The following is a 24,100-nucleotide window of genomic DNA, read 5'->3' on the forward strand; positions in this document are numbered from 1 at the left end:
AACAGTAAGAGAAAGAACTGTTGAGCTGTTCAAGTTGACACAGGCAAGAATGAAGCCCAAACATTTGGACCTTTTGCTGATTCATACTTACTGAGAAAGTAATGGTAGTCAAGACTACAGTGGCAGCAGTGAAAATAGACTACTGTGTCCAGATACAAGCTGTTCTTTGGAAGGTGACTTCAAAGGGTCCTCTAATAGATAGAAGAGAAAAATGAGAAATAAACAAGGAGCGAACCTTTTAGAGTTATCAATGATAGTAAGAGCCCGCTACAACACACACGCCACAGACTTGCCACCACTGTCTGCAGGCAGTGGTGATGCTGTTTCATGAGAAAGGTTAGGTGATGAATACATCTGGGTGAGAGGGGAACAGAGATTATCTTTGAGCTTTTTAAATTTATGAGACTTTTCATGTATTTTCCATGTGAACATTTAGTAAGCAGCTAAGGCAAGTTTCGCACTCCAGGAAGAAAGATTAAAGCTGTTTATATTAATTCAGTTATAGTATAGCAATTTCAGTAGAGAAAGAAAAGAGAAAAACATATAAAAAGTCTAGTTTCTGCTCTTTTATAAAAATCTTTGTATTTTGAAATCTTGAATATGATTTGGCTTCTCTTGGGCATAAGGTTTCTTCTTTATAAAGATTTTTCAGAATGTCATTAGAAATTTTCAACTCCAGTGTTTTATATCTATATGATTTCTACTCATAAATTGCTTTTTTATGTCAAGAAACATTTCCGTTACAAATCATGAAGGAATTCTGCTCTTGGCAAAAGATTATTCTGCCATTTGACTTTATTACCAAGTGCTCACAGCATTATTCATTCTGGCTTTTTCCTTCTCTGATTTCCTTTAGTACATCAGAAGTGACGATAAGGCCAAAACAAGTAACTGGAACACATTGAATTGTTTCTGTATTATACACGGAAAATTGTCAGGGTTGTGTGTGTCACAATGAAATATACATGTCTCTGGTGGTGAGGAGGGGAACCCTGGCCAAATTTGACTCATGGACTAAATGAGGTGATTTCTGTATGCTTCGTTGAGCTCAGAAATACATTGACAGGTCAGATTTCAGAAAGTTTCTGCTAAAATGTACATATATACCCTGGATAAATATACACTCAGGATTTTGTCTCTATTAGTGGTTTTCTTTGACTTGGTTGCCATTGATGGTAAATTATATTATAGTAAATATGCATTCAGTTTGTCTGGTCTTTGGCTGCACTAGAGAAGTTATTTTCTTATTTTTCCAGATATTCTGATTCTTGTTTCCTTTGCTTTACCTCCATGGATACCTATTCATATTTTATGTAGATGGCCACTGGATTTTTCAACTGTGCAGTCATTATTGACTTGGATAAGAGCTTTTGGTCAAATGGTGTTGATTAAGATCTAGTTTAGATAGTTCCTAAAGATAATGACAATATGAAAAGAGATAACTCAAGGAGATTTAATGTGAAGGGGTGTATGTAGTCAAGAAGAGAGGGGGTCAAAGGAAGTTGTTGCTTTAAGAAAGCAAATGTTACTGACAGCATTGCTGTGACAATACCCTTAGAAGAGGGAAATGCATGATGAGGGACACAGTGAATGACTAGAGGCCAGAGAAGTAGTTCCCAAGGCATAGGTGGAAAGTTTGAGTAAGAAAGGAGTGCAGAGTTTTCCTTCACTGTAACAGCAGGAAAGTTGGATTCACACAGCTTGGTAAGTGTGTCAGTGGCAGGATGCTGAGTTTCTCTTCTGATGTTTTTGTTTTTCTCAGTGAAATAAGAAGCCAAAGTATTGTCAGGGAAAGAGGCTGTCAGAGTTTGAGAAGAGAGAAGGCAATATAAAACATTATTGAAAGAGTAAGAGTGAATTAACTAAAGAAGCAGAAGAAGATTGCTAAGAAACCTAGAGGGCCATTAGAGGGTAAAAGAGAAACAGTTACCATGTGCCCTAGTTATTTTTCTCATTGTCAAGAAAAATACCTGACACCCAGAGTTAAGGAAGAAAGGTTTATTTAGCTCACAGTTTGTAGAGATTTCACTACATAATCAGCTGACTCCATACAGGTAGCATTGCAGAGGAGAAACAGTTCATGTCAGGCAGAAGAGAGCAAAGCAACAGGAATGACCACAGATCTTTCTGTCCCTTAAATTTTTTCCAGGCTAATTAGGGTGGATATCACTCACACTCTTAACCCTAAGTGCCCTGGAGCCTACTGTTGCGCTATGAATTTATCCCAGAATCACACACTCTAGGACTAGCCACCTCCAAAAAGTCTCACCATGACCACATGAGGTTTTGAGGCTGCAAAGGACTGAGCCCTGCTGTTCCTTGTGAAGCCACTGGACCATGTTTTCTGTTCTCCTCTTCCTTCTCAGCAGTCAGGATCTCCTCTGTTCAATCTTTGCAGTCCATAACTTCTAGACACAAATCATTATATTCTATCTCCGACCCACCACGGTCTCATGCATATCCTTTTATGAAAAAGGCATTTAGTCCATTTCCAAGAGTTGCAAAAGTCCTAACAGTTTCAGCATTGCTAAAAAGTCCAAGTCCAAAGTCGCCCTCTGAGATCTAAGGCAAACTCTTAGCTGCAAGCCCTTGTACAAATTAAAAAGAAGTTAAACACTTCCAACATACAGTGGTACAATATAGACACTTCCATTTCAAAAGTTACAAATATGGATAATAAGAAAGAATGAAGCAAGACCAAAATCCAGCAGGACAAACAAATCCCACAGTTCCACTTCATGTGTTCGCAGCAATCTGTGGCAAGTTGTGAACTCCACAATGGCTGTCTATTAAGGCACTTCTGGGAGTGGTAACTCTGTGGCTTCTTTGGCTGGCTTTGCTGCTCCTTCAGCTTTCCTTAGAAGATCCACATTTCTGGCCTTTCAAACTTTCTGGGGTCTCCACTGTACCTTTGGCTTCACACTCACAGCTTCACATACTGCCCTCTCAGGAATGCACTGGCTGTCCTCTGAAAATCTGGGTGGCAGCCTTCCTGACATCACAACTCTTGTAATGTGCATTCACCCTAAATCAGCAACATGTGGATGACACCAAGATGGAAGAATAGGCTTCCTTCTCTCTTGACTGTAGAAGTTCTGTGCCTATGAACCAAATCCTAAGGAAAGATTTCCCAAGATCATCGTCATTCTGGAATATGGTGCTGTGGAGCTCTATTCTCAAAGCAAAGTCTTTCACTTCTGCAATTTTGAGCCTGCAAAGCATTGAGCCCTGCTGTTCCTTGTGATGCCACTGGACCATCTTTTCTGTTCTCCACTTTCTTCTCAGCAATCAAGATCTCCTCTGTTCTGACTTTGTAGTTCAAAGCTTTATTGGAGTTTTCTTTTTAGGCCAAACTCAAGACATTTTTAAGTCATTTTTCTTTTGCTTCTCAACATAAATCTGGCTAGAAAAAAAATAACACTGTCATTCTACTGCCTCAACATTAGACTGCCTTGAAATTTCTTCTGCCTGTTTAATTAGTTTGCTGTTATTTCTCTTGGTCTCAGGCAAAGTCTTCAGACATGAGCAAAATGCAGACAAACATTCTACCAAGATACCACACATCATCGGGAGTCGAAGAACCAATGTGGTTCTTCCCAGGAAAAATCTTCTGGTCTTCACTGACAGAATTTCTATCAGCATTCTGATCTTCTGAGCTCTGATAAGAATCTCACCACATCAAATACAGCCTCAGGTGTTTTAGCTCTACTTTTTCAGCTGGCATCTCTGAACCTTTCCTAACTTCCCTTTTTCACAAGCCAGCTCCAAAGGCTCCTAACCACGTGGTCAGGTCCAGTCACAGCAATGACCCCACTTCTTTCATACCACCTTCTGTCTTAATTACTTTTCTAGACATTTAGACACAGGCCGTAACTGTGTGTTTATAATCCTAGCATGTCCCAGCTCATTCTACTGCTTGGGTTTGTTGAGGTTATAACTCCTTTTTGTCAGGTTAAATCTATATCAAAGAGGGTACAAGAGTTGAGGACAGTGTAAGTGGAGCCTCTTCATCTAGTAAGAAGCAGTGAGAAGTCAGAACATGGCTTGGAGGATGCCATATTGTTGAGGAACAGCTAGTGTCCAAAAATCCTGAGAATGAACCAGAACAAAAGAATAGTTTTTGATTTAGAGAGAGATTTAGAGGAATGTATGATTGCTCATAAAGTTCAAGCCTGCTATAAAATCACACTGTCATGCTGTTGGGAGCTGAAGTAGAGTGAAAGACAAGACCATTGGTGGTTAGGAGGTCCTGGACTGCAAAGCCATGTTGGAAACAGGAAGAGGAAGAAGAATAACACCAAGAGAAAACTTTTGTAATTTTTCAGGGTTGTATAGTTTCCTCTTGGCTACTGAATACTTTCTATAAAGTCAAACCATCCAGAATCTGGCTGAGGTTTCGTCACTCTCCAGTAAGTAGAGATTGCTGATGTGGCATTTCATGAGCCCTGGCCACATCTGGCCAGATGAGCTGTAGTTGTTGTGGAGATAGTTTCTCTGGGTTGGGAGCTCTTCAGCCTCCTTCACCTTTTCTCACATGAATCTCTTTTTCCCCTCAAACATCCTCTAACATAGTCTTATGTATAGCTGAGGTAAGTGGTAGAGGGAAGGGTTGTGGCCCTAACAGTGTTTGTCATTCAGCTCCTGGTGTTCAAGCAAAAACTAGGACTTTTTTTTCACCTTGCTTCTTTTCTGTAGTCTTGCATGTTCTTTCTATGAAGGCCAGTTACATGGATTCGTCCAACTGTGTAGTCAAAATTGAGGACCATGACACTGTCTTTTTTTCCTCCAGCTTCTCAGTGGTGTGCAAACTGCTGTGTATTTAAAGAAGAAACTGAAGGTTAGTGTTAAGAATTGGAACAAAAATATAAAAATAGTTTCCCAAAATGTACTTAATATCTGAACCATGAGAGGAATTACTTCCTTACTGCTAACTGCCCAGGAGCCATAGGAATTAGGTTGTCAGCACAAAGGAAGTTAACACTGAAATTCGTTTACTTCATTTGATACAAGTCTTAATTAATTTATGTCTTCTTAGCTGGATCATGTTTGACTTCTGTTCGGAGATATTTAGGGCTTATATATAATTTTTTTTCTTTTTTTGGTACCAGGATTGAACTCAGGAACTCGCACTTGCCAGGCAGCCTTTTATGCCACTGAGATAAATCCCCAGGTTAAATTATAACTTATTTCCATAGATTCATACTCTCCTCCCAAATAACAATACAAACTGTGTCACTTTCTGCAATGTCACCTGCTCGGTATTTTCTTTCAGTCCTCAAACACCACTTACCTTTACATTGCACAGATGCACTGGGCTCCTTGTCTACCCCAGATCCCCAGACACTTTACCTTCTGCCAGAGATGCCCCCTGTCAGCTTAGCCTGCCTCTCCTGCCTTTCTGTCCCTCATCCTTGGGTCTCAACCTAAACACTTCCTCTGCGGAACTTCCTCAGCCATTGTCTTCTCCACTACTGTGCCTGCCAGAATATGCTCTTTAACATACTAGGATTCTCCTTTACTTTTTAATTTTTTAATAGATTAATGAGAATTATTTTGTTTTTTTTAAATTTTTTATTTTAAAGATAAAATAAAAGAGAATAGAACAAAGTAAATCAGAACAGAACAATGCAAGCAACACAGCACTTTACAACCAGACAATCGGACATCAACAGTAGCTACCATAATGTCTCTTTTCTTCGAAACTGTTGAGCATACCTTCACACACATTAATATCAAACATAACAATATAGTATATAATCATTAAAAGAATGAATGCATTATAGGACTTCAAAACCAAATAACAGGAAATGAACAATGGCTCCTATATTTCATTTTCCTCAAAAAAAATTATCTATACCATCACACGTAGTAACATCAAATAAACCACAACAGGATAGAACCAATCAAAATGCAAGAACAAAAGCATGGTAGGACTTCAAAGCAAGATGATAGTAAATCAGCAATGTCTACCATAATGTCTTATTTCTTCAAAATAGTTATCATACCATTACAGATAATAAAATCAAACAAAACAGAACAAAACCAGTCAAGTGAATGAAAGCATTATAAGACTTCAAAGCAATATAATAGGAAACCATGATTACCATAATATCTCCCATTATATTCAAAACAGCTGCCCCTACCATCTGACAGCATCCATTCTAACAAAACAAGACAGAACAAAGCCAAACCTAACAAAATTGTGTAAACAATGCAAGAGTTCAAGATAAGACAGTAAGAAATTGACAGTAGTTTCCACTTTTCCCTCCCAGGTATTTCCTCCCCTTTGCTCTTACTTTAACTATTTTGCTTTTGGATCCCATTAACTCCTTCTGTTTATAATGCTAGGGTTCACACGGATGCGTTCGAACTGTATTGGCCATGAACATGATCTTTAGTTGCATCCATTTACCTACAGGAGCTTTGAGATTGTTCTACTTTATAGCTGGGTAGCTTTCCACTGCATGAAAATACCGTATCTTTCTTATCCATTTTGCAGTTGATGGGCAAGTTACTCTTGCTTTTCTTTCTTTCTTTCTTTCTTTCTTTCTTTCTTTCTTTCTTTCTTTCTTTCTTTCTTTCTTTCTTTCTTTTTTGGTCTCCTGTCACATGAAACATTTGTTTTCTCTCCTTTGATTTTCAGTCTATGAATTTACTTTCCAGTTAAAGGTGTTTCTTGTGTACAGTGTATTGATGGATCTTGCTTCTTGATCCACTCTAGCAGTTTCTTTTTATTGCTGACCTGAGGCCATGTACATTAATGGCTACAACCAGCATACATTGGTTTGTCTCTGCTGTGCTATCCTCCTGTTATTGGCCCTCTACTTTGCCCCCTCATTCAATTGCATGTCTTGTTTGGTGATCCTCTTCTGCTGCTGTTCCTGGAATCATAGTTAGCTTTATCTCTCTCTAGAATATCCTTTAGCACTCTCTGTAGGCTCAGTTTGGTGGTCATGAATTATCATGGAAGTATCTTATTTTTCCATCAATTTTGAGAGGTAGTTTTTCTGGGTAGATCAATCTGGGTTGGAAGTTGTTTTCTCTCAGAGTTTGAAACACTTCACTCCAAACTCTTCTTGACTTGATGGTTTGTGCTGTTAAGTCTGCTGTGATTCTGACTGGTTTTCCTTTTAGGGGATCTGTCTCTTTTCTCTAACAGCTTTTAATATTCTATTCTTGTGCTGAATTTCTGGGATCTTGATTATTATATTCTGGGTGTAGATTTACTTTGGTTATGGTTAGTTGGAGTCCTCTATGCCTCACTTATCTGCACACCAGATCCATTTGTCATGTTTGGGAAGTTTTCTTCTATTACTTCTGTGAATATCCTTTTAATTTTATTTGTGTTGACCCCTGCTTCTTCACCTACACCTATTACTCTTAAGTTATGCTTCTTTGCATCATCTTTGAGTTGTTGTTTGCTGATTCCATGTTATTTTTAAGAGATCTTTCCTTTCATGATCACTAGCTGCAATCCTGTCTTCAAGGTTTGAAAGTCTGTCTTCAGTCTTCTTCAAGCCGTTTTGCCTGTTTTTGATTGAATTTTTAATTTCCTGGATCTCTCTTTGAATCTGTTTCACGCATTGTAAGTCCTTTCTACATTCATTTAAGGTTCCCATCATTTTCCTATGCTCCTCTTTATTGTGTCTGTCTTCTTTATACCCACTGAAACAATTCTTTCAGTGTGTTTGTGATTTCTTCTTTTACCTGAGACATTATTTCTGATTTGACTGCTTTTACAATCTCATGAAGTTGTTTCCTTACCTCACTTGCTATCCTCTCAGAGATTTCAAGTGTGTGACTTCTGTTTTCTTCCATGACTGTATCTCCCAGATTTATTCTGTGTGGGCTAGAGGTCTCAACTTGCCTTTTGCTCCTTTGCCTTGACATTCTCCTGGGGTTCTTCCCAACAAGCTGGTTGTGGGGCCCCAGGCACTTTCCATGTTGGCTGCCCCTAGGCAGTGTAGGAAAATGAGAGAGGCACTTGGGTTCCTCTAATTTCAGATTTACAGGGAGATAGCAGGACATGGAGCAGGCTTCTGTAGACCTATACAACTACATTGTGACTTTGCTGATGATCAGGGTGCATGGAGGTGGGGCTGCTTCTCTCCGCCTGTGTATCTACACTGTGACTCCACAATGGTGGCAGACACACAGGAGTGTGTTTGTCTGATTCTGATAGTGGGTGATACCTGCCTGAGGAAACCAAGGGCCTCCAGTGTGGCCTACAGATGCACAGGGCTTACACAGGCTGTGTGTCCCTCTCCTGCCTGCTGCCTGCAGGAAGGAGCCTTCTGATGGCAGCTCCCTGAGGGTGAAGGCGGATCTGCTGGTTCTTTCTTCCCAAGCTGGCCACCTTCAGGACGTGGTCTTTTGGGGGCGGTATACAGCAAGCAGAGGTGGCTCTGTCTGTCTCCCTCGACCTGTACTAGGTGCACAGAAGAAGGGGCCTTCCAGTGATGCCACTGAGCAGGCCAAAGCAGATCTCCTGGTTCTCTTGGCCCATACGGGGCATGCAGAGTAAAGGGCCTTTCATGCAGTGGCCACGCCTGGCAGGCAGAGGCAGATCTCCTGGTTCTCTTGGCTGCTCTGGGTGCACATAAGGCTGGGTTTCTCCTTTAAAATGGGTGTCCTTAATAAAATTTAAAATAAGTAGGGAGGTGTGGTGGCACACACCTATAATCTCAGCACCTAGGAGGCTGAGACCAGAGGATCATCAAGTGTTCCAGGCCAGTGTGGGATACATAGTGAGTTCAAGGCCAACCTGAACTACATAGTGAGACAAGACAAAACAAAAGGTAAAGATGTTTATGTATCTATTTGATGCCTAACATCCTGAACTCTAAGCTCCCTGGAGGCAGCTCAGTGGACATTTTTCCAGATGCCTAGCATGACATCTTGAACATATTTGGCACTCACTAGGTAACTGTTGAACAAATGAGTGAAAACTGCTGAACTACCCACAGGGAAATTAAAGGATTGTTACATCATGCTCAGGACCAGTTGAGGGTTTGTGTGGACCAGAGGAAGTCCATGAGCCCAAGAAGGTTGCCCTTCACATTAGTATGTAAAACCTAACTATGTGTTTGGGGGTGAACTTAAAAGTTACATAGAAAAATCTGTATTCATGATTTTAGTGGTGATTTTTCCAAGTGTGATTCTAGTTATCGTAATTGGTATGTTGCTTATGTAGGCATTGACTTAGCAGAAAACTATAACCACCCTCGAAAGTACAATTCATCTACTGATGATCGATCAGTAGGACGATTATGGGATTTTTTTAAAAAAGGCTTCTGTGCAATGAAATCAGTTTGAGGTTTTTTCCCATTTATTCAGATTTTATGGTACAGCATTTTGCTATTGTTTAAGTCAGATGTGTTAAACAATTGTGTTTAAACTCCTTAAGGAATTAATCTATATAATTCTGAAAAAAAGTTAGTTTATTAAACAAATTGTCTAATAATTTTCAGATTGAAAGACATTTCTTTCTATTCTCTTATTTAATTTCATTAGGATTTGTTCATAAAATATTTTGGTATAAAAGTTTATTACAGTCATATATCTTCTTGAAAGTCAGAATTTCAAAATGAGTATTTATACGTTTTACAAGAATAATCCTGAAGATATTTTATCACTTGACTGTAATTTGACCATGTGAGTACTGGAAAATAAGTAGAAATGAAAGACGATTAGTACTTATGTTTGGGGCTTTTGTAACAGTTAATACTTGTTGAAAAGTGAGATGGAGGGTTTCACTGTATCCACTTGCCTTTTTTGATAAAATATTACAAGTTAGTTTGTATTAAATTGACTCAGCAAAAAAAAAAGCTGTCCTTCAGAAAGGTTCATGGTTTCCATAGACTTAGGTACTTTTTCTCTGCCTTTCCCACAATTTTCTAAGTGCTTTAGATAATAATCCATTTGAAAAGCAAAAACTTAAAAGACTTCATTCTCTGCTTGTCCTGCCAATACAAAATGGAGTCCGTGGGACTACTTGGAAGTTACTTCAGAGTTTGATTAGATTTTATTCTGAAATTGATGGGCAGTGATTAGAAATCAGAGTGCACTGAAGTAAGACTTATTAGAAATCAAAGTATAATTTGCTTTTCTGTTGCCATCAAGAACTCTTGACTTTTGAACTCCTGAACACTCTCTTCTAGCTGCTTTCGAAATCTATTGAACAACTGAAGCAACCGGGCAGGCACCTTGAGGAAGCAGAGGAAGAACTTCAGGGGGACCAGGCGATGCAGGAAGACAGAGCGCCCTCTAGTGACAACAGCACTAGGAGCGACAGCAGTGCTTGTGTGGATGACACTCTGGGACAAGTTGGGGCTGTGAAGGTCAAGGAAGAACCAGTGGACAGTGATGAAGATGCTCAGGTCCAGGAAATGGAATCTGGGGAGCAGGCTGCTTTTATGCAACAGGTAATAGGCAAAGATTTAGCTCCAGGATTTGTAATTAAAGTCATTATCTGAACATAAAATGCGTTGCAGGTTTTGGTAAATTTCCTATTGGTATGTATGTCTGGATGGCTGATTTTAGTGTCTAAGGATTGTAAGAGACACAGGTAAATATATATGTCTATACAGAGATCTGTCTACAGTGATCTCTAAATAGATACAGAAGTTTCATTGAAACTCATTGGTTTAAAAAAAAAGAAAGAAAGAAAACCTGTTACACTAAAATTATGCTACAATGATATCCAAGTAATTAATAGGCTTTAAATCCACCCGAAGATCGGTTACACCAATTACTTCTAAGGAAAACGAACTCTCTATTATTTTTAGTTTATCTGTTGAGATCAGTAACTGCCAGATACAGTCTCCTAGTCTGATCAATGAGGCATTCTATTAATTTCTGACTTTTTGAACATGTAGAAGTCAATTTTCACATCACTGTACATAATGTATCATACTGCAGTCTTGAACACTGTTAAAGATAGTCTGCCCTTTCTTTCCTCTCTCTTTTTTGTTAAGTAGAGATGTTCTAGTCACCATGCCAGTAGTCATAGGTTATTGTGTACATTGCAATTGAAAATATTAGGAATACAGGTGGTTTAAATATAGAGATGCAAATGAAGTACTGTTTTAAATATTACTTTGTTTCACATGACACTGTGCATTTTACTTTTATCTTGTGTAATTTGATGACATTGTCTATTGAAAAAAGTCAAATGAAGCAGTTGCACATGTTGGTGAGAAGTGATTTGCAGAAATGTGGTCCAATCAGATACAATATAGGATCTACAATTGTAGCAAACACAGTGATAGTATGATTATCACAATATTATATCAAAATCAGTTTTTTAAGGTGTATCATATTTTATAATAATTATTACTAGCATCTCTTTAATGTAACTCCGTAATGGCTCGGCATATGCCATATCATTTTAGCAAAATAAATTAATCAAGGAATTTGCACCTTCAGAAGGATTGTATCCTTTGATGCTATACAATGCAAACATCTTTGAAAGCAAGGAAGACAATGTTTATTTAACTAAGTTCTTTGTCAGGTTCCTGCTGTTCTCCTACAGAAAAGTTATTCTGTGAGGCTGAACAGGAAATGCCTTGTGGAAACAGGAAGTCCAAGTGATTCATGTACAGAGGAATGTAGGGAAAAAAACCCTGAGGATAGTGTTTTACTCTTTCTGTTTTTAAAGGGCACTCTATGAATTGATTTATTGTCTAAGAAAATAACACCACAAGTAGGGAAATTGTTACGGAAGCTTTTCACTGGAACATTTCCTTCATATTTCCTTTTGATATGTTTACCTTGTTTTATAGGTTTACTTTTGTTAAGCTAGTTAAAGGTTCGTTGTATTAAGACCTCTTTAATATGGATAATCCAAATTGACCTAGAATCTTTGTGAGCTTTTTTCTATTAAAATATTTATATTTCTAAATTTGAGGTACTTTAAGGTGTAGTATCCTATTTCAAAGGAGATATAGCAGTTTTGCCAAATGTAGACATTGTTCAACTGTATGTTATTGGCACATATTGTTTACATTTTGCTGTGACATTTAAAAATATTTCTTTAAAAATGTTACTGCTAAAGATACATTATCCTTTTTTAAAAAGCCTCCATTCAAATTAAATTAACATAACTAGAAGTTAGAAAGTTTAAAACTTTTCCATATAATGAACGTCCTTCTGATAATTTGACAAATAGCTATAATAGGCAACACGCCCTATCACCAACATATTTTGGTTAGTATATTTCATCATATTAAAATGACTTTTGTCAGTTGTTTTGCATTATAAAAATATGGCATGCCTAAGATAAAATTGTATATTTTTTCCATCTCATAAATATTCATTTTCTCCAAAGTCTTTTTTCAATCTCATAAAAAAAGGGATAGTGCATCTTTTAAAATACATTTTATTTGGGGAGGAACATGTGGCTGAGCAGACTTTTGTATAATAATACTTCAAAGATATGTAATCACAAACAAAAAAACCTATTTTTTATAATGTCATTGAGAGAGAGCTTCATCAGTACAGTTGGTGGACATTAATTGTTTGAATATGATAGTCTTTGAATTTAATCACGAAACTACCTGGAACCAGTGAAAAGGAAAGCTGGACTTAAATACTCTTACAACTAATTGATAAATGTTTCTTTTAAAATCTACTGTATTTATTATAATTTGCACCCTTGAAGGTGATCTCTTGTTTTGTGTTGTAAATATATTGTTTGTATGTTTCCCTTCTTGCCTTCTGTTATAAGTCTCTTCCTTTCTCAAATAAAGTTTTTTTTAAAAGATCCCCTTTCATACATTTGGCTTTGTGTAAACTTGATATATTTAACTGAATTTGAAACTTGTATACTAGGTCTCATATACCAAAATATATTGCCATTTTTTTGTTGAAACAAGAAAATAAAGATATTTTGAGCAGTTCTAATACCATTTAAAAAATAATACATTCAACAATAGTGAATTAAACTCTTGACATCAGCCAATACCAAATAGCAAACATGTAAAATTTGTCGCATTTTCCTTTTCCAGTGTGACCTTTTTCACATCATCCTTGGTATTTAAATTAAAATGTCAACTTCCAAAGATAAAATTCAAGATAAATAGATATCAGTTCCTAACTCTACTCAACTAAAAAAACAAAACAGAACACTTTTAAAAGTTGACCATAATCCCTTGACTTTAACAAGCACTCCTTAAATATTAAAATGAATAAGTCCAATATCATAATAATTGTTTATTGCAGTGAAATCTTGAGTTGCAGGTATAAAGTAACAGTGATAATTTTAAAGAGCAAATTGTAGTTAAAAGATCTCCCCTTTTTATGGTAACAGTTTCTATAATACTAGCATGGAGAACCAAGAGCCAGCTCTGCTAAAGGGAACTGTACTGTACAGCCATGGGCCATGGATACCCACCTGTCTCCTCTTCTGCCAACAAAACCAACCCACTGGTGCTTTATACTGTGTGTCTGTGTGTTTGGATCAATAGGTTAAAGGCGATTCTGTATGTTTTTTGGTTCACTTAATGTAGCTATTAGTAGTGTCAACAAATTAATGTTACTCTAAGCCATGACAGCTTCACATTAGTATTAAGACATAGAGATATAATTATTGAACGTTATGCAATCGGTTACTTTCTATACTACCGTAAGTTTGATTAATTTAGTTAGAATTCTGAAGATATCATTAATGCTAATCATAACTTCCTGAAATTTGCCTTTGGACTAGAAATAAACAGATTAACTCAGTAATAGAAATACTAAAATAAGAGTTGGAAGAATCCAATAATGATTACTGAAGTGATATGTAAAGTGACTGTCTTAATAAAGAGCATTGAACTAAGGTTAGAAACTTTTCTCCAGAAAAGCAATTTTCAGCAAGGGTTGATATAATTATCAGATTTGTTCTTCTGCAAGAAAAAGACACATTCTCTTTGGAGAAGTGTGGGCTGCTATTTTCATAGATCTTAGAAAAGTAGTTTTTATTTTTATATTGTTTATATATTTAGATATAGTTATATTGTTTTTCAAGAGATGTTAAAAATAATGCAGACAACATATATTTTTCAAGTATAATACTTAATAGTATATACATGACATAATTATTTTGATTTGGGATTTTTTGTGACTTATAACCCTAGGAGGTATAAATGGTAGGTGTAAAATAAAGGGTTTGTGGGAATAAACTGAGGTCTATACTTGCAGCCTGTAATAGGCAGCAACTTAGATATTCAAGAGGAGTTTGAGACTGTCGTTCTATTTACTCTTGATAATTTCTCCATTCAGTTTTGAGGGGGGAAAGCAAGGAGGATTATCATAGGGAAATAAAAGGATTACTGATGATGTGATTTTTAGTCAAGCTAAAGAGATTTCTATTCTTATTGTTACATGACTTCTTAGCTGATAAACTGTTTAGACAATGCAGTGTTTCTGAATCACCTTGATTCACCAAAGTACTTAACTATTACCTACCTGAAGGATTCCAGGTATCCCTGCAAGCCCTTTATGTCTATTAACCTACTCAGTCCCTGCTCATCTATCAACTTGCATAGTCCTCACACCACCTTCAGAGGTAGGTATTAACTATTATGCCATCTTACAGCTGAGAGCAGTTGGGCACAGAGAAGTCAAAGTCAAGGTCCCCAGTTAGTGGCAAACAAGCTGTGATTGAACCCGGACACTCTGGTACCAGAGACCTTGTCCCAGTTTTTGTGACAGCACTGTATTTGTGCATCACATTTTTATATGTCCAGTATGTTCCTTCTGTGCCTTCTATTCAGTTGGTAATATTTTCATATCCTCCCTTCCTTCACTGTCTCCTTTTCTTACTAGTATTTACAGAGTTGAATCGATTGTCTTTTTAATCACTGCTGTAAATTACAGGATTGTGATTCTTTATCTGTAACTCACAAAAGAGGGTTCTAACTCTTGTATGAGGTGTCCTGCCATTTTTGATCATGGAAACTCATGGGTTTTGTCTTTCTGACGAGAACCAGTGTTGAGCTGGAGTGAATCAATGATTCCACTTCTGGTAGTTTCTGGGAAGTCTGGTGAGGGTGTGGGTGGGTGTAGGGGAGGAGAGAAGACTTTAGCCTGCTGCTTTCACCACTTCCCACCTTCCTCCCTCGGGAAGGCAAAGAACTCAATTTCTAAGTAGGAAACTTTTTAAAATTTAAACCTATCAAGAATGCAATTGGTGGGACTGGGGATTTAGCTCAGCGGCATAAGCGCCTGCCTTGCAAGCAGGCAGTCGTGAGTTCGATCCCTGGTACCGATAAAAATGAGAAAGACAAAAAAAGAATGAACTTGGTGAGCATTTCAACTAAAGAAGTCTGTGTAAAATGTTGTGAAAGTGAAAAATAGAATCATTTTTCCAGCCCTAGATGTTCTGCATAGTTTTTGAATCAGAAGGCGCATAAAAATCCTTTGAAGATTCCATTAGATTCTGCCCACATCCCCATAAGTTCTGATCTTGTCCTGAAAAGAAGCTCAGGAGTCTACAGTTATCAAACCCTTTGACAAAGTCTGTCTGACTCAAAAAGTTTGGGAGATGACTGAGGGCCTGAACTACTTCCCAAAATATGGCCTGATGTTTAATAGTTTTTATTTAAGATCGTCAGATCGTCAGATTGTCATAATTTTAAGAATGTATTGTCTCATCATTCTTGTATATTTTTCTCTGTGTCTTCTGCATTTTGACTCTAGTGTAGATTATTCTCCTATATTTATGACTGTTCTCTTGGTAGTATTTATCCTTTCTGCCAGTTTCTCTCTTCTAATTTAAACCATTTCTTGGCTTATTTGTATGGCTTTAACTGGCCAACACCTGACAAATTATTTTCTATCACAGTTTCTGTACTGTTGTGCTTCTTTTTGTAGCAATAAAATTCGTGCAGCCTAAAATTCAGCATTTTAACTGTCTTAAAGTGTACAGTTCAGAAATTCCTAGCACATTTACAGTGCTGGGTAGTTAGTTATCAGAACTGTCAGCTCCAGACGGGTTCATCCTCTCTGCCTCTAAAGCAGTCACTCCCTATAACCTGCTCTCAACCCCTGTGACTACTAACCAACACGTTATGTCTGTGTGGGAGTGACTTGCCGATTGTTGACATTTTATCTATCCCAAAATCATATATTACATGGCCTTTGGTCCCTGGCTTGTCTTTTGTGTGATGCATCAAAGGTTTGTCTACGTGGTTGTGTATGTCACTAATTCATTACTTCCTGTGGTTGAATAATATTGCACTGTATGAATACACTACATCCTATAGATGGACACTTTACATATTCTTAATTTTTGTCTGTTGTGGATAATGCTGCTGTGAACATAATGAGCTTGAAAAATGTAAACTCCTGCATAAGTTTCTGTATCAACTAGTGTTTTTATTTCTCTTGAGTGTGTGTCTGGGAGTGAAATGGCTGGATCATATGGAAACTTTTTCAAAGAGCCACCAAACTGTTCTTTCCATAGCTGAGCTACTTAACTTGCCCACCAGCAGTGTAGCGGGGCTCCAGCTTCCCCACATACTGCCCACCACCCCTTGCATGATGGTAGCCTTGTTAATGGGTGTGAAGTGCTGTCATTTCTTGCTGTGATTTCTGTTTCATTAAACACTAATAATAATGAGCTTTTTGTTTTGTTTTGTTTTTTTACCGGTACCAGGGATTGAACTCACGACCGCCTGCTTGCAAGGCAGGTGCTTATGCCGCTGAGCTAAATCCCCAGCCCCTTAAGCTTTATTGAACTCATTTGCTCATTGGACATTTGGATAATTTCCTTTGAGGAATATCTGTTCACATTTTTTACCCATTTTTCACATCAGCATATGTGTGTCTTTGTGACTGAGTTCTAAGATTTGATAAATACATTTTGATTACTAAATCCTTATCAGATATATATGTTACAAATATTTTCTCCCATTTTGTGAGGTTTTTTTGTGTCTTAATAGTGTTTTTAATGAGCAAAGTTTTTAATGCTACTGAAATCCATTTGTCTATTTTTCCATTCTTTCTTTGAGCATTGGTGTTATGTTTAAGAAATCATTGCTTAGTCCAGGATCAAAAAATTTACCTCCTGTGTTTCTACCAGAAAATATAGCACGCACTTTTAAGTCTTTGACTGATTTTGAGTCATATACACTACTTTAAAAATAATGTTCTTGTGCTTGAGTTACTGTTAAAGAGATGCGGTCTTCATGACTGGCAGGGTGCCCTTTTTTGTCATGTATCATGTCTTATTTTTCTTAGTTTTGGTTGATTTTGATCTTTTCTGTTGTTCTTGCTGCTGACTTTTGTTGCCATCTAGAATTTGATGTGGGTTTTTTAATTCTCCAAAACTCATTTAAATGCTATAATCTTAATATTTGTTATATTTGATATAAACTGTTTAGAAATAGTTTTTTTTAAGGAATGCCTTTTATCTGGTACTCTTTAAAACTAAATCAGTTATTTTTATTCATAGCTGTGGTTTTAAAATCCCACACTAGATACTCATTTTTACTTGTGTCTGCTTTGCACTCAGATTTCATGTTAACTAATGTTCGTGTCATTGCTTTGAATTTGGGCCTCTATTAATAGAAGTTGTGTAAAGAGCCCTAGAATTACACTGCTGAAGCTGAAAGCCACATATAGGTACTGAACACTTAAAATGTGGCTGGTGAAAACTGAAATATTCCCTAAGTGAAAACTACATATCAGCTTTCAAAGGCATTACATCGAAATACCTTAATATTTCATTAAGACTAATATCTATTGACTACATATTGAAATGAAAATATTTTAAATAAATGAGGGTTATGTAACGCTATTAAAATTAATCTTATTTTTGTTCTTTAAAATGTGGCTATTAGGAAATTTAAGATTATGTATATATTTATGGCTCACATATTTTTATTTGGATTTTATATTTCCAGAGATCTTCATCTCATTTTACATTTTGATAATTTATAGGTCTCATCACATTATTTTGAAAATATTCAGATTATAAAACCTGAACCAATGAATATTTGCTCTGGCCAACATCTTCCATTTCATTTAGTATGTCAGGCATAAAGTGTTAGCATGACAGAGATCTGAGACGTTGTGATGCTTTAAAGGTCTTTGGACTTTATATTAAAAACAACTCAGTCTATTGGTTTTATTACCAATACTAGTCATAAGGACGGTTCTCTTACTGTACTCACTTGTATTTCTAAGTTAGGAAATCCATCTCTAACACACACCTACTCCCCCTGCCCGCAACCTGGCTTTTTAAAATTTTGTTAGTGAAAGCAGTGTAGAAACAGTTGGGAAAGGTCATCCTTGTTGGTCTGAGAGTCCTGTGTCTCACAGAAGTAGCTGGTCTTCCTGTTTCTAATTTCAAACCATCATATCTCTTCACTTTCTCTTTGGTTCTTCCTTCAGTTAAAACCCTAATCAATATAAAATCAAGTTTTTATAATTGTACTTAGTCTCCTTCCATTAGTGTGATGTTTATACAAATTCAGTTAATTTACTGTTAAATGCAAGAACTATTTTCTCGTTTTCTGGCACAACCTGCAGTGATTTCTCCCAAATCGATTCATCTAAATGCTATCAAGATGCTGTAACCCTCATAACTCACCCTCACCCTCTGACCCGGGACTCTCTTCTCTCATCCTCTTTTGCACTTGGTGTGTACTACATGCTTCTGACTGGGATCCCGGTCAGCAGGGCTTTCCTCAAGCTTTTTCCTCTCCCTTATACCCTTTCAGGTTGCTTCAACCCATCTGAACTCTGCAGTCCACTTGGAATCCAGTCTTTGCAAACCACTATAGAACTGGTCCCCAGTCACTGGCTTTGTGTCATTGGCCTTTTTTGCCTTAGAGGTTCGGGCAGTATGCTGTCCTCATCTTCCGAATGCCATCCATAGAACCCATAAAATGCTCAATTGAACTTGATTTGAAGCATTTTGTCTTTCATGTTATTTAGTTTAAAATAGCTAAAAGCCATTTTCTTTTACATTATGTTATATTCTGTTATTTTCTGTGTGAAATTTAAATTTTTTTTACTTAGTGAACTATTTCTTGTTCTTTAAACTCATTATTAATATTCACTTTAAGTCAACTCAAGTAAAAATAGTTACTTCATTCTTATTTTCAACCACTATTAAATAATGCAAATTTTAATGAATTTCTTGTTTTATATTTTTAACTAAATTATCTTTTCATAATGTCATTCATATATGAATCATTGACTATTGTAATATCTGACACACATTTTTAGATAAAAATGTAGTATCAGAATATTTATGGCTTCTGTTAATTTTTCTATTTCCATGTATTCTGATAATTTCTAAAAATTAGAATTTGCAAAGAATAAAAAATGATTCATTATATGCTAATATTTCTCAAAGAGTAAACAACCCACCTTTTATGCACATTTAAATAAAGAAAACTATTAATGAACGTGGAAACTGATGTGTTGTTTCAACAAATTTTGAAAAGTGATGTCTAATTGCTTTGGCTAATTTTTTCAGAACTGTATTGAGTGGAAGTGATGATAGTGGACATTCTTGTCTTGTTCCTGATTTTAGAGTGGAAGTTTTCAGATTCTGACCAGCTGCTATTGTGTTAGCTGTTCATTTATCACAGATGACTTTTAACAGACTGAGATAAACATCATCTATTTCAATTTTTTGTGGGATTTTTTCTGTGAATGGATGTTGGACTTTGATAAACAATTTTTCATCTATTGAGATGATCATATTTTCCCCTTGAATTTATAAATACATTGTATTGCATTTATTTATTTGCATATCTTGAACCATCCTTGCATTTCTGGAATGAGTCCTACTTGGTTATAGTATGTAATCTTCTTGATGATTTTGGTCATTCTACTTTCAAGTATCTTAATGAGGGTATTTGCATTTATCTTCGTAAAGGAGATTGGTCTATAGTTCTCTTTTTTGGTTAGGTTCTTCTCTGGTTTTGGTATCAAAGTAATATTTGATTCCAGGAATGATTTTGGGAGTCTTGCTTCCCTTCCAACTTCATTGAATAGTTTGATAAGTAATAGCATTAGATAGTCTCTAAATTTCTATAGAATTCAGTAGTGAATCCATCAGGACCTGGACTTTTCTTTGTTGACAAGTATTTGATTACATTTTTAATTTCATTGACTAAAATTGGGTTGTTTAGAATTTTTATGTTTTCTTGATTCAGTTTTGGTAATTGATATGTACCTAGGAATCTGTCCTGCATTTTCCATCTTATTATAGGTTCTCAAAGTAGTTATTGATGATCTTCCAGATTTCTGCAGGATTTGCTGTCATTTCAATCTTTTAATTTCTAGTTGCATGAATTTGAATCTTTTATTTACTTTTTGAAAAGGTCAGCTAGGAGTTTGTCAGTTTAATCTTTCATACAACCAACTCATTGATTCATTTAAAAATTTTTTTTCCTACTTTTCTGAGTATTAATTTTTGCTTTGATCTTTATAAGCTTGGCTTAATTCTTTTTCTATAAGTTTGAGGTTCAACATTAGTTTGTTTATTTGAGTTTGTTGTTTTCCTGATGTGAGAATTCACCGCTATTAGTTTTTTTCTTATTACTGCTTTCATCCCATCCCATGAGTTCTGGTGTGTTGTATTTGCATTATCATTTAATTGTAGATACTGTTTAATTTCTTCTTTAATTTCATCTATGACTCTTCGCTGGTTCGTTATGGTGTAATTAATGTCTCTGTGTTTATGGACTTTCGTGGTTTCTTTTGCCATTGATTTCCAATTTCATTGCACTATGATCTGATAAATGTGCATCAGGTAATTTCAGTTTTTTGCATTTACAGAAGTGTGTTTTCTTTGCTAGCATGTGGTCTATTTTGGCTATGACTAAATTGAGTCTGTATGCCTCACTCATCTGTATGTCAAATTCTCGGGACGTTTTCTGCTATTACTTCAGTGAACATGATTTTTATGTCATTTATGCAGACTCCTGATTTTTCATTGACTCCAATCAATCTTATGTTTGTTTTCTTGCATCATCTTGCAGTTGTTGGTTTGTTTTTTTCATCATTTCTTATTATTTTTAAGAGATTTTTCTTTTTATGACCATTAGCTATGATCTTGTCTTCTACATCTGGTATTCTGTCTTCATTGTCTTTCATTCAATTTTGCAAACATTCAATGGAATTTTTAATTTCCTAAATCTGTTTGAATCTGTTTCATAGATTCCTTTTCTTTTCTATGTTAGGCTTTCATGGTTTCCGTAATTTTTCTATGCTCCTTTATTTTTTTAAATGTATCTACTCTAGATTTGCCAAGCAAGACCTTCATTGTGGTCATGATCTCCTTTATTAACTTTGAAATTATTTACATTCTGATTTCCCCCATAAGCTCATGTATATGTTTTTATTTCTGCTGCTGGTATTTGAGAAAATTCAGTGGATGGCTTCTGATTTACTCTATTTCATTGTCTCCTGGATTTGTTCTGGGTGGACTGGAAGTATGGGATTACATTTTACTTTTTCTGTCATTTTCTGTTTTTTTAAAATTTAATTTGTTATCTTTGTTGTTTATATTTTTCTTGTTGGTAGCTACATCACTGATATTAAGGCTTTCCTAGAAGGTGTCTGTTCCTCCACGCTGTCTTGTAGGTATAGCTAGCTTTTGTTTCTTGTCTATACCATGATCTTTCCTTCCCATTGTATTAGGAATAAAGAGTTGCTATTCATTTGGCTTAGCACCCAGGTCTTGATACTGAACTATGTGGATGATTATGACTCTAAATAATTACAATGTCATACAAGGGTGAATGACTATTTAAAATATGTAGATATCCTTCCTAAGTAGTACAATTAGCAATTACAGTATCATCAAGCACAGCTTAGAAACTGACAGTCTGTTTGACTGACAGTTAATTTGGTATCTCTAACCACTGGAGCAAGATCTATAATTATGTAACACCACCCAACATAAAGCAAAAACTTGTGTGCAGTGAGTTTCCCCTTGGTAGAGTGATTTTTGTCCTGTGGGGAAGGGAAATTTTATCAGGGACCTGGTCTAGATCCCCAATCTCCCAAATGAGTGTACAGTGAAGGCTTAAATAAATGAGATAAGTGGTATGATGTTAGGGCTCCAGGAGGATCAAAATCTACAGAGTTTGGGGACTTTGGTGGCTAAGACAGGACATGTCTTTGGAGCACATGTATTTATTTAGGGGGTTAGAGTGAAAAATGCAGGAAATTGAACAGAATTTGGGAGTGGTTCAAGGACTTTACAAGTAACACATTATATTAACAAGAAGTATCTTAGGAGACGATCTCCATGTTACACTTCACTACTGGGGAGAAATGCCTGTGTCTTTAGTTATTTGGAGTTGGAGCCAGGTGTCCTCAGGCATTATCTTGCCCTGGCCATGCAGCAGCCCTGCATGTGTGTTCAATTTCCAGTTTCAATGGCTCCCAACAAAATTTTAGAGGGACATGGGACAAAACAGAGTAATAAGTAAAGAGAAATATTGTAGAAGCAAGGTTAAAAGATCATCACCCAAACTTTGGGAAGCTAGAAAAGTAGACAGGAAAGAAAGAATGAAGGAGAAACCAAAGGAATATAAAGTCAAACTAGAAAGACTAGAGAATGTTCATGCACACGTAAATACTGGAAAATCATGAAAGACCTTTGAGAAGAGAGACAGGACAGAGAAAATAAACCAAACAATAAAGATCAAAATGCAAACATCTCCACCTCACCATGGCTGCCAGATTCCCTGGTGCCCTCAGTTCCATGCTGGTTCCCTAGAACCGAATGTGTACTGAGTAACCCAGGAGGCTTACTGCTGGGTGTATGGATGAGCTTGTCCACATCACTGACTTCTCTCATATGTGTTGGTCATGGGGTGGCAGGGGTACCCTTGTCCACTGCTGGCCAAGGCCATTTGCCTGCTTGAGCCACTGGTCGCAGAGCAGGGGCCTTTTTCCAGTCCTCTGTAGCTAAGGCTAAGACTAGCTTTTGGCAACTGCCAGAATGGAGTCTGGTTGGTCCCCACTCCTACTTCTCAGTAGAGTTCCCCCTAGTCTGCTGTCCACCTGAGGCCATCCACTATGACTAGATGTCCCTTACCTCATTCCATCCAGGATGTTGGCAGTGAAGCAGTCCTGGGGGTGTTCTGCTGCTGAAATTTGAGATCTGAGTCCTTTGAAATAAAATGGCGATCCTGCCCAGCGTCTGCTGCTTTTTCTCATGACTGTGCCAGGGTAGCGCTCTAGTTCATTCAGGGACCACTGAATCGGGGTGTGGCTGCTGGAGAAACAGACAGCGTCTGGTATTCTCATTGCTGCATCTGACTGCACAAGACTCACCTGGTCGAGGTCAAGTCTAAGTCTCCCCGTGAGGAGCAAACTTGTTTGTGTTGCCTTCTTGTCTGCCAGATCAGCTTCAGAGCTGCTCCAACTACACAGGATGGTCTCTGGCCGGCTGGGGTGAGCTATTTCTTCTGTAAAAATCGATACTATTTTGTTTTTCCCCTCTGTCAGTTTCCTTATGGTCCGCATGTACCCTACATTCCCTTTGGTTTCTCTCCTGTCTGTTGTTTACCCTTGATGCTTGGTTTTGGAGAAGCTGAGTAGCCGACTGTCAGCACTCCACCGTGTTTCTTCTCTAATTGTATTTTAAAGCCCATTTTTTTGTCTTTGCCATTTCCAGATCTAATACTATGCTTAAATTTTCTTTTGAATATGGTTCATGTTTTCTTGCTCATTTTAACTTTTCCTAAACATTAGATACTAGATAATTTAAATCCGTGCAGTTTCTGTAAAGAAAGGTGATCATTTGAAATGTTCAAGTCTTGTTTTTCAGTTTTCTTTAGCACAGATCTTTTGTAACTTTTGCTCTGAATGTAGCGTCTTTAACTAACTTAAGAATTTTCTGGGCCACCATTGAATACTCTGAATGTTTACAGGGTGGACACAACTGGGGAATAATCAGTATTCGCCTGGCACCCTGAGATGGGAAAGCAGATTGGAAGGATGGGGTTCAGTAAAGGTGCAAAGACATACAACAGCTATTTGGGGGGAAGCGTTGCTTCAGCTCACTTTAACTCTCTTCATCTCAGAACATGGTCACTGGCACCTCTGAGTCATTTTTTTAGTATGGTTTAGTCCATATTAT

General features: G+C 36.9%; 1 protein-coding gene across 23 annotated transcripts in view; it reads left to right on the forward strand.

Moving 5' to 3' along the window:
- The window catches only part of Hdac9 (histone deacetylase 9), an 849,535-nt gene that overhangs the window by 528,658 nt on the left and 296,777 nt on the right, over nucleotides 1-24,100 (forward strand). For 19 of the 23 annotated variants that reach the window (XM_063233991.1, XM_063234068.1, XM_063234058.1 and 16 more), the window contains one exon: nucleotides 10,161-10,424. The exons of 1 other annotated variant lie outside the window; for it this stretch is intronic. In XM_063233991.1, the coding sequence (XP_063090061.1) occupies nucleotides 10,161-10,424 (264 nt within the window). Of the gene's footprint in view, nucleotides 1-10,160; nucleotides 12,764-24,100 lie in introns of those variants that run through there. 3 more of the 23 variants (XM_063234114.1, XM_063234109.1, XM_063234116.1) reach the window with 1 other exon arrangement.

This window comes from Cavia porcellus, unplaced genomic scaffold, assembly GCF_034190915.1.
Source record: "Cavia porcellus strain 051 isolate PalLab524CR breed Dunkin Hartley unplaced genomic scaffold, mCavPor4.1 scaffold_2, whole genome shotgun sequence".
Taxonomy (NCBI): Eukaryota; Metazoa; Chordata; class Mammalia; order Rodentia; family Caviidae; genus Cavia; species Cavia porcellus.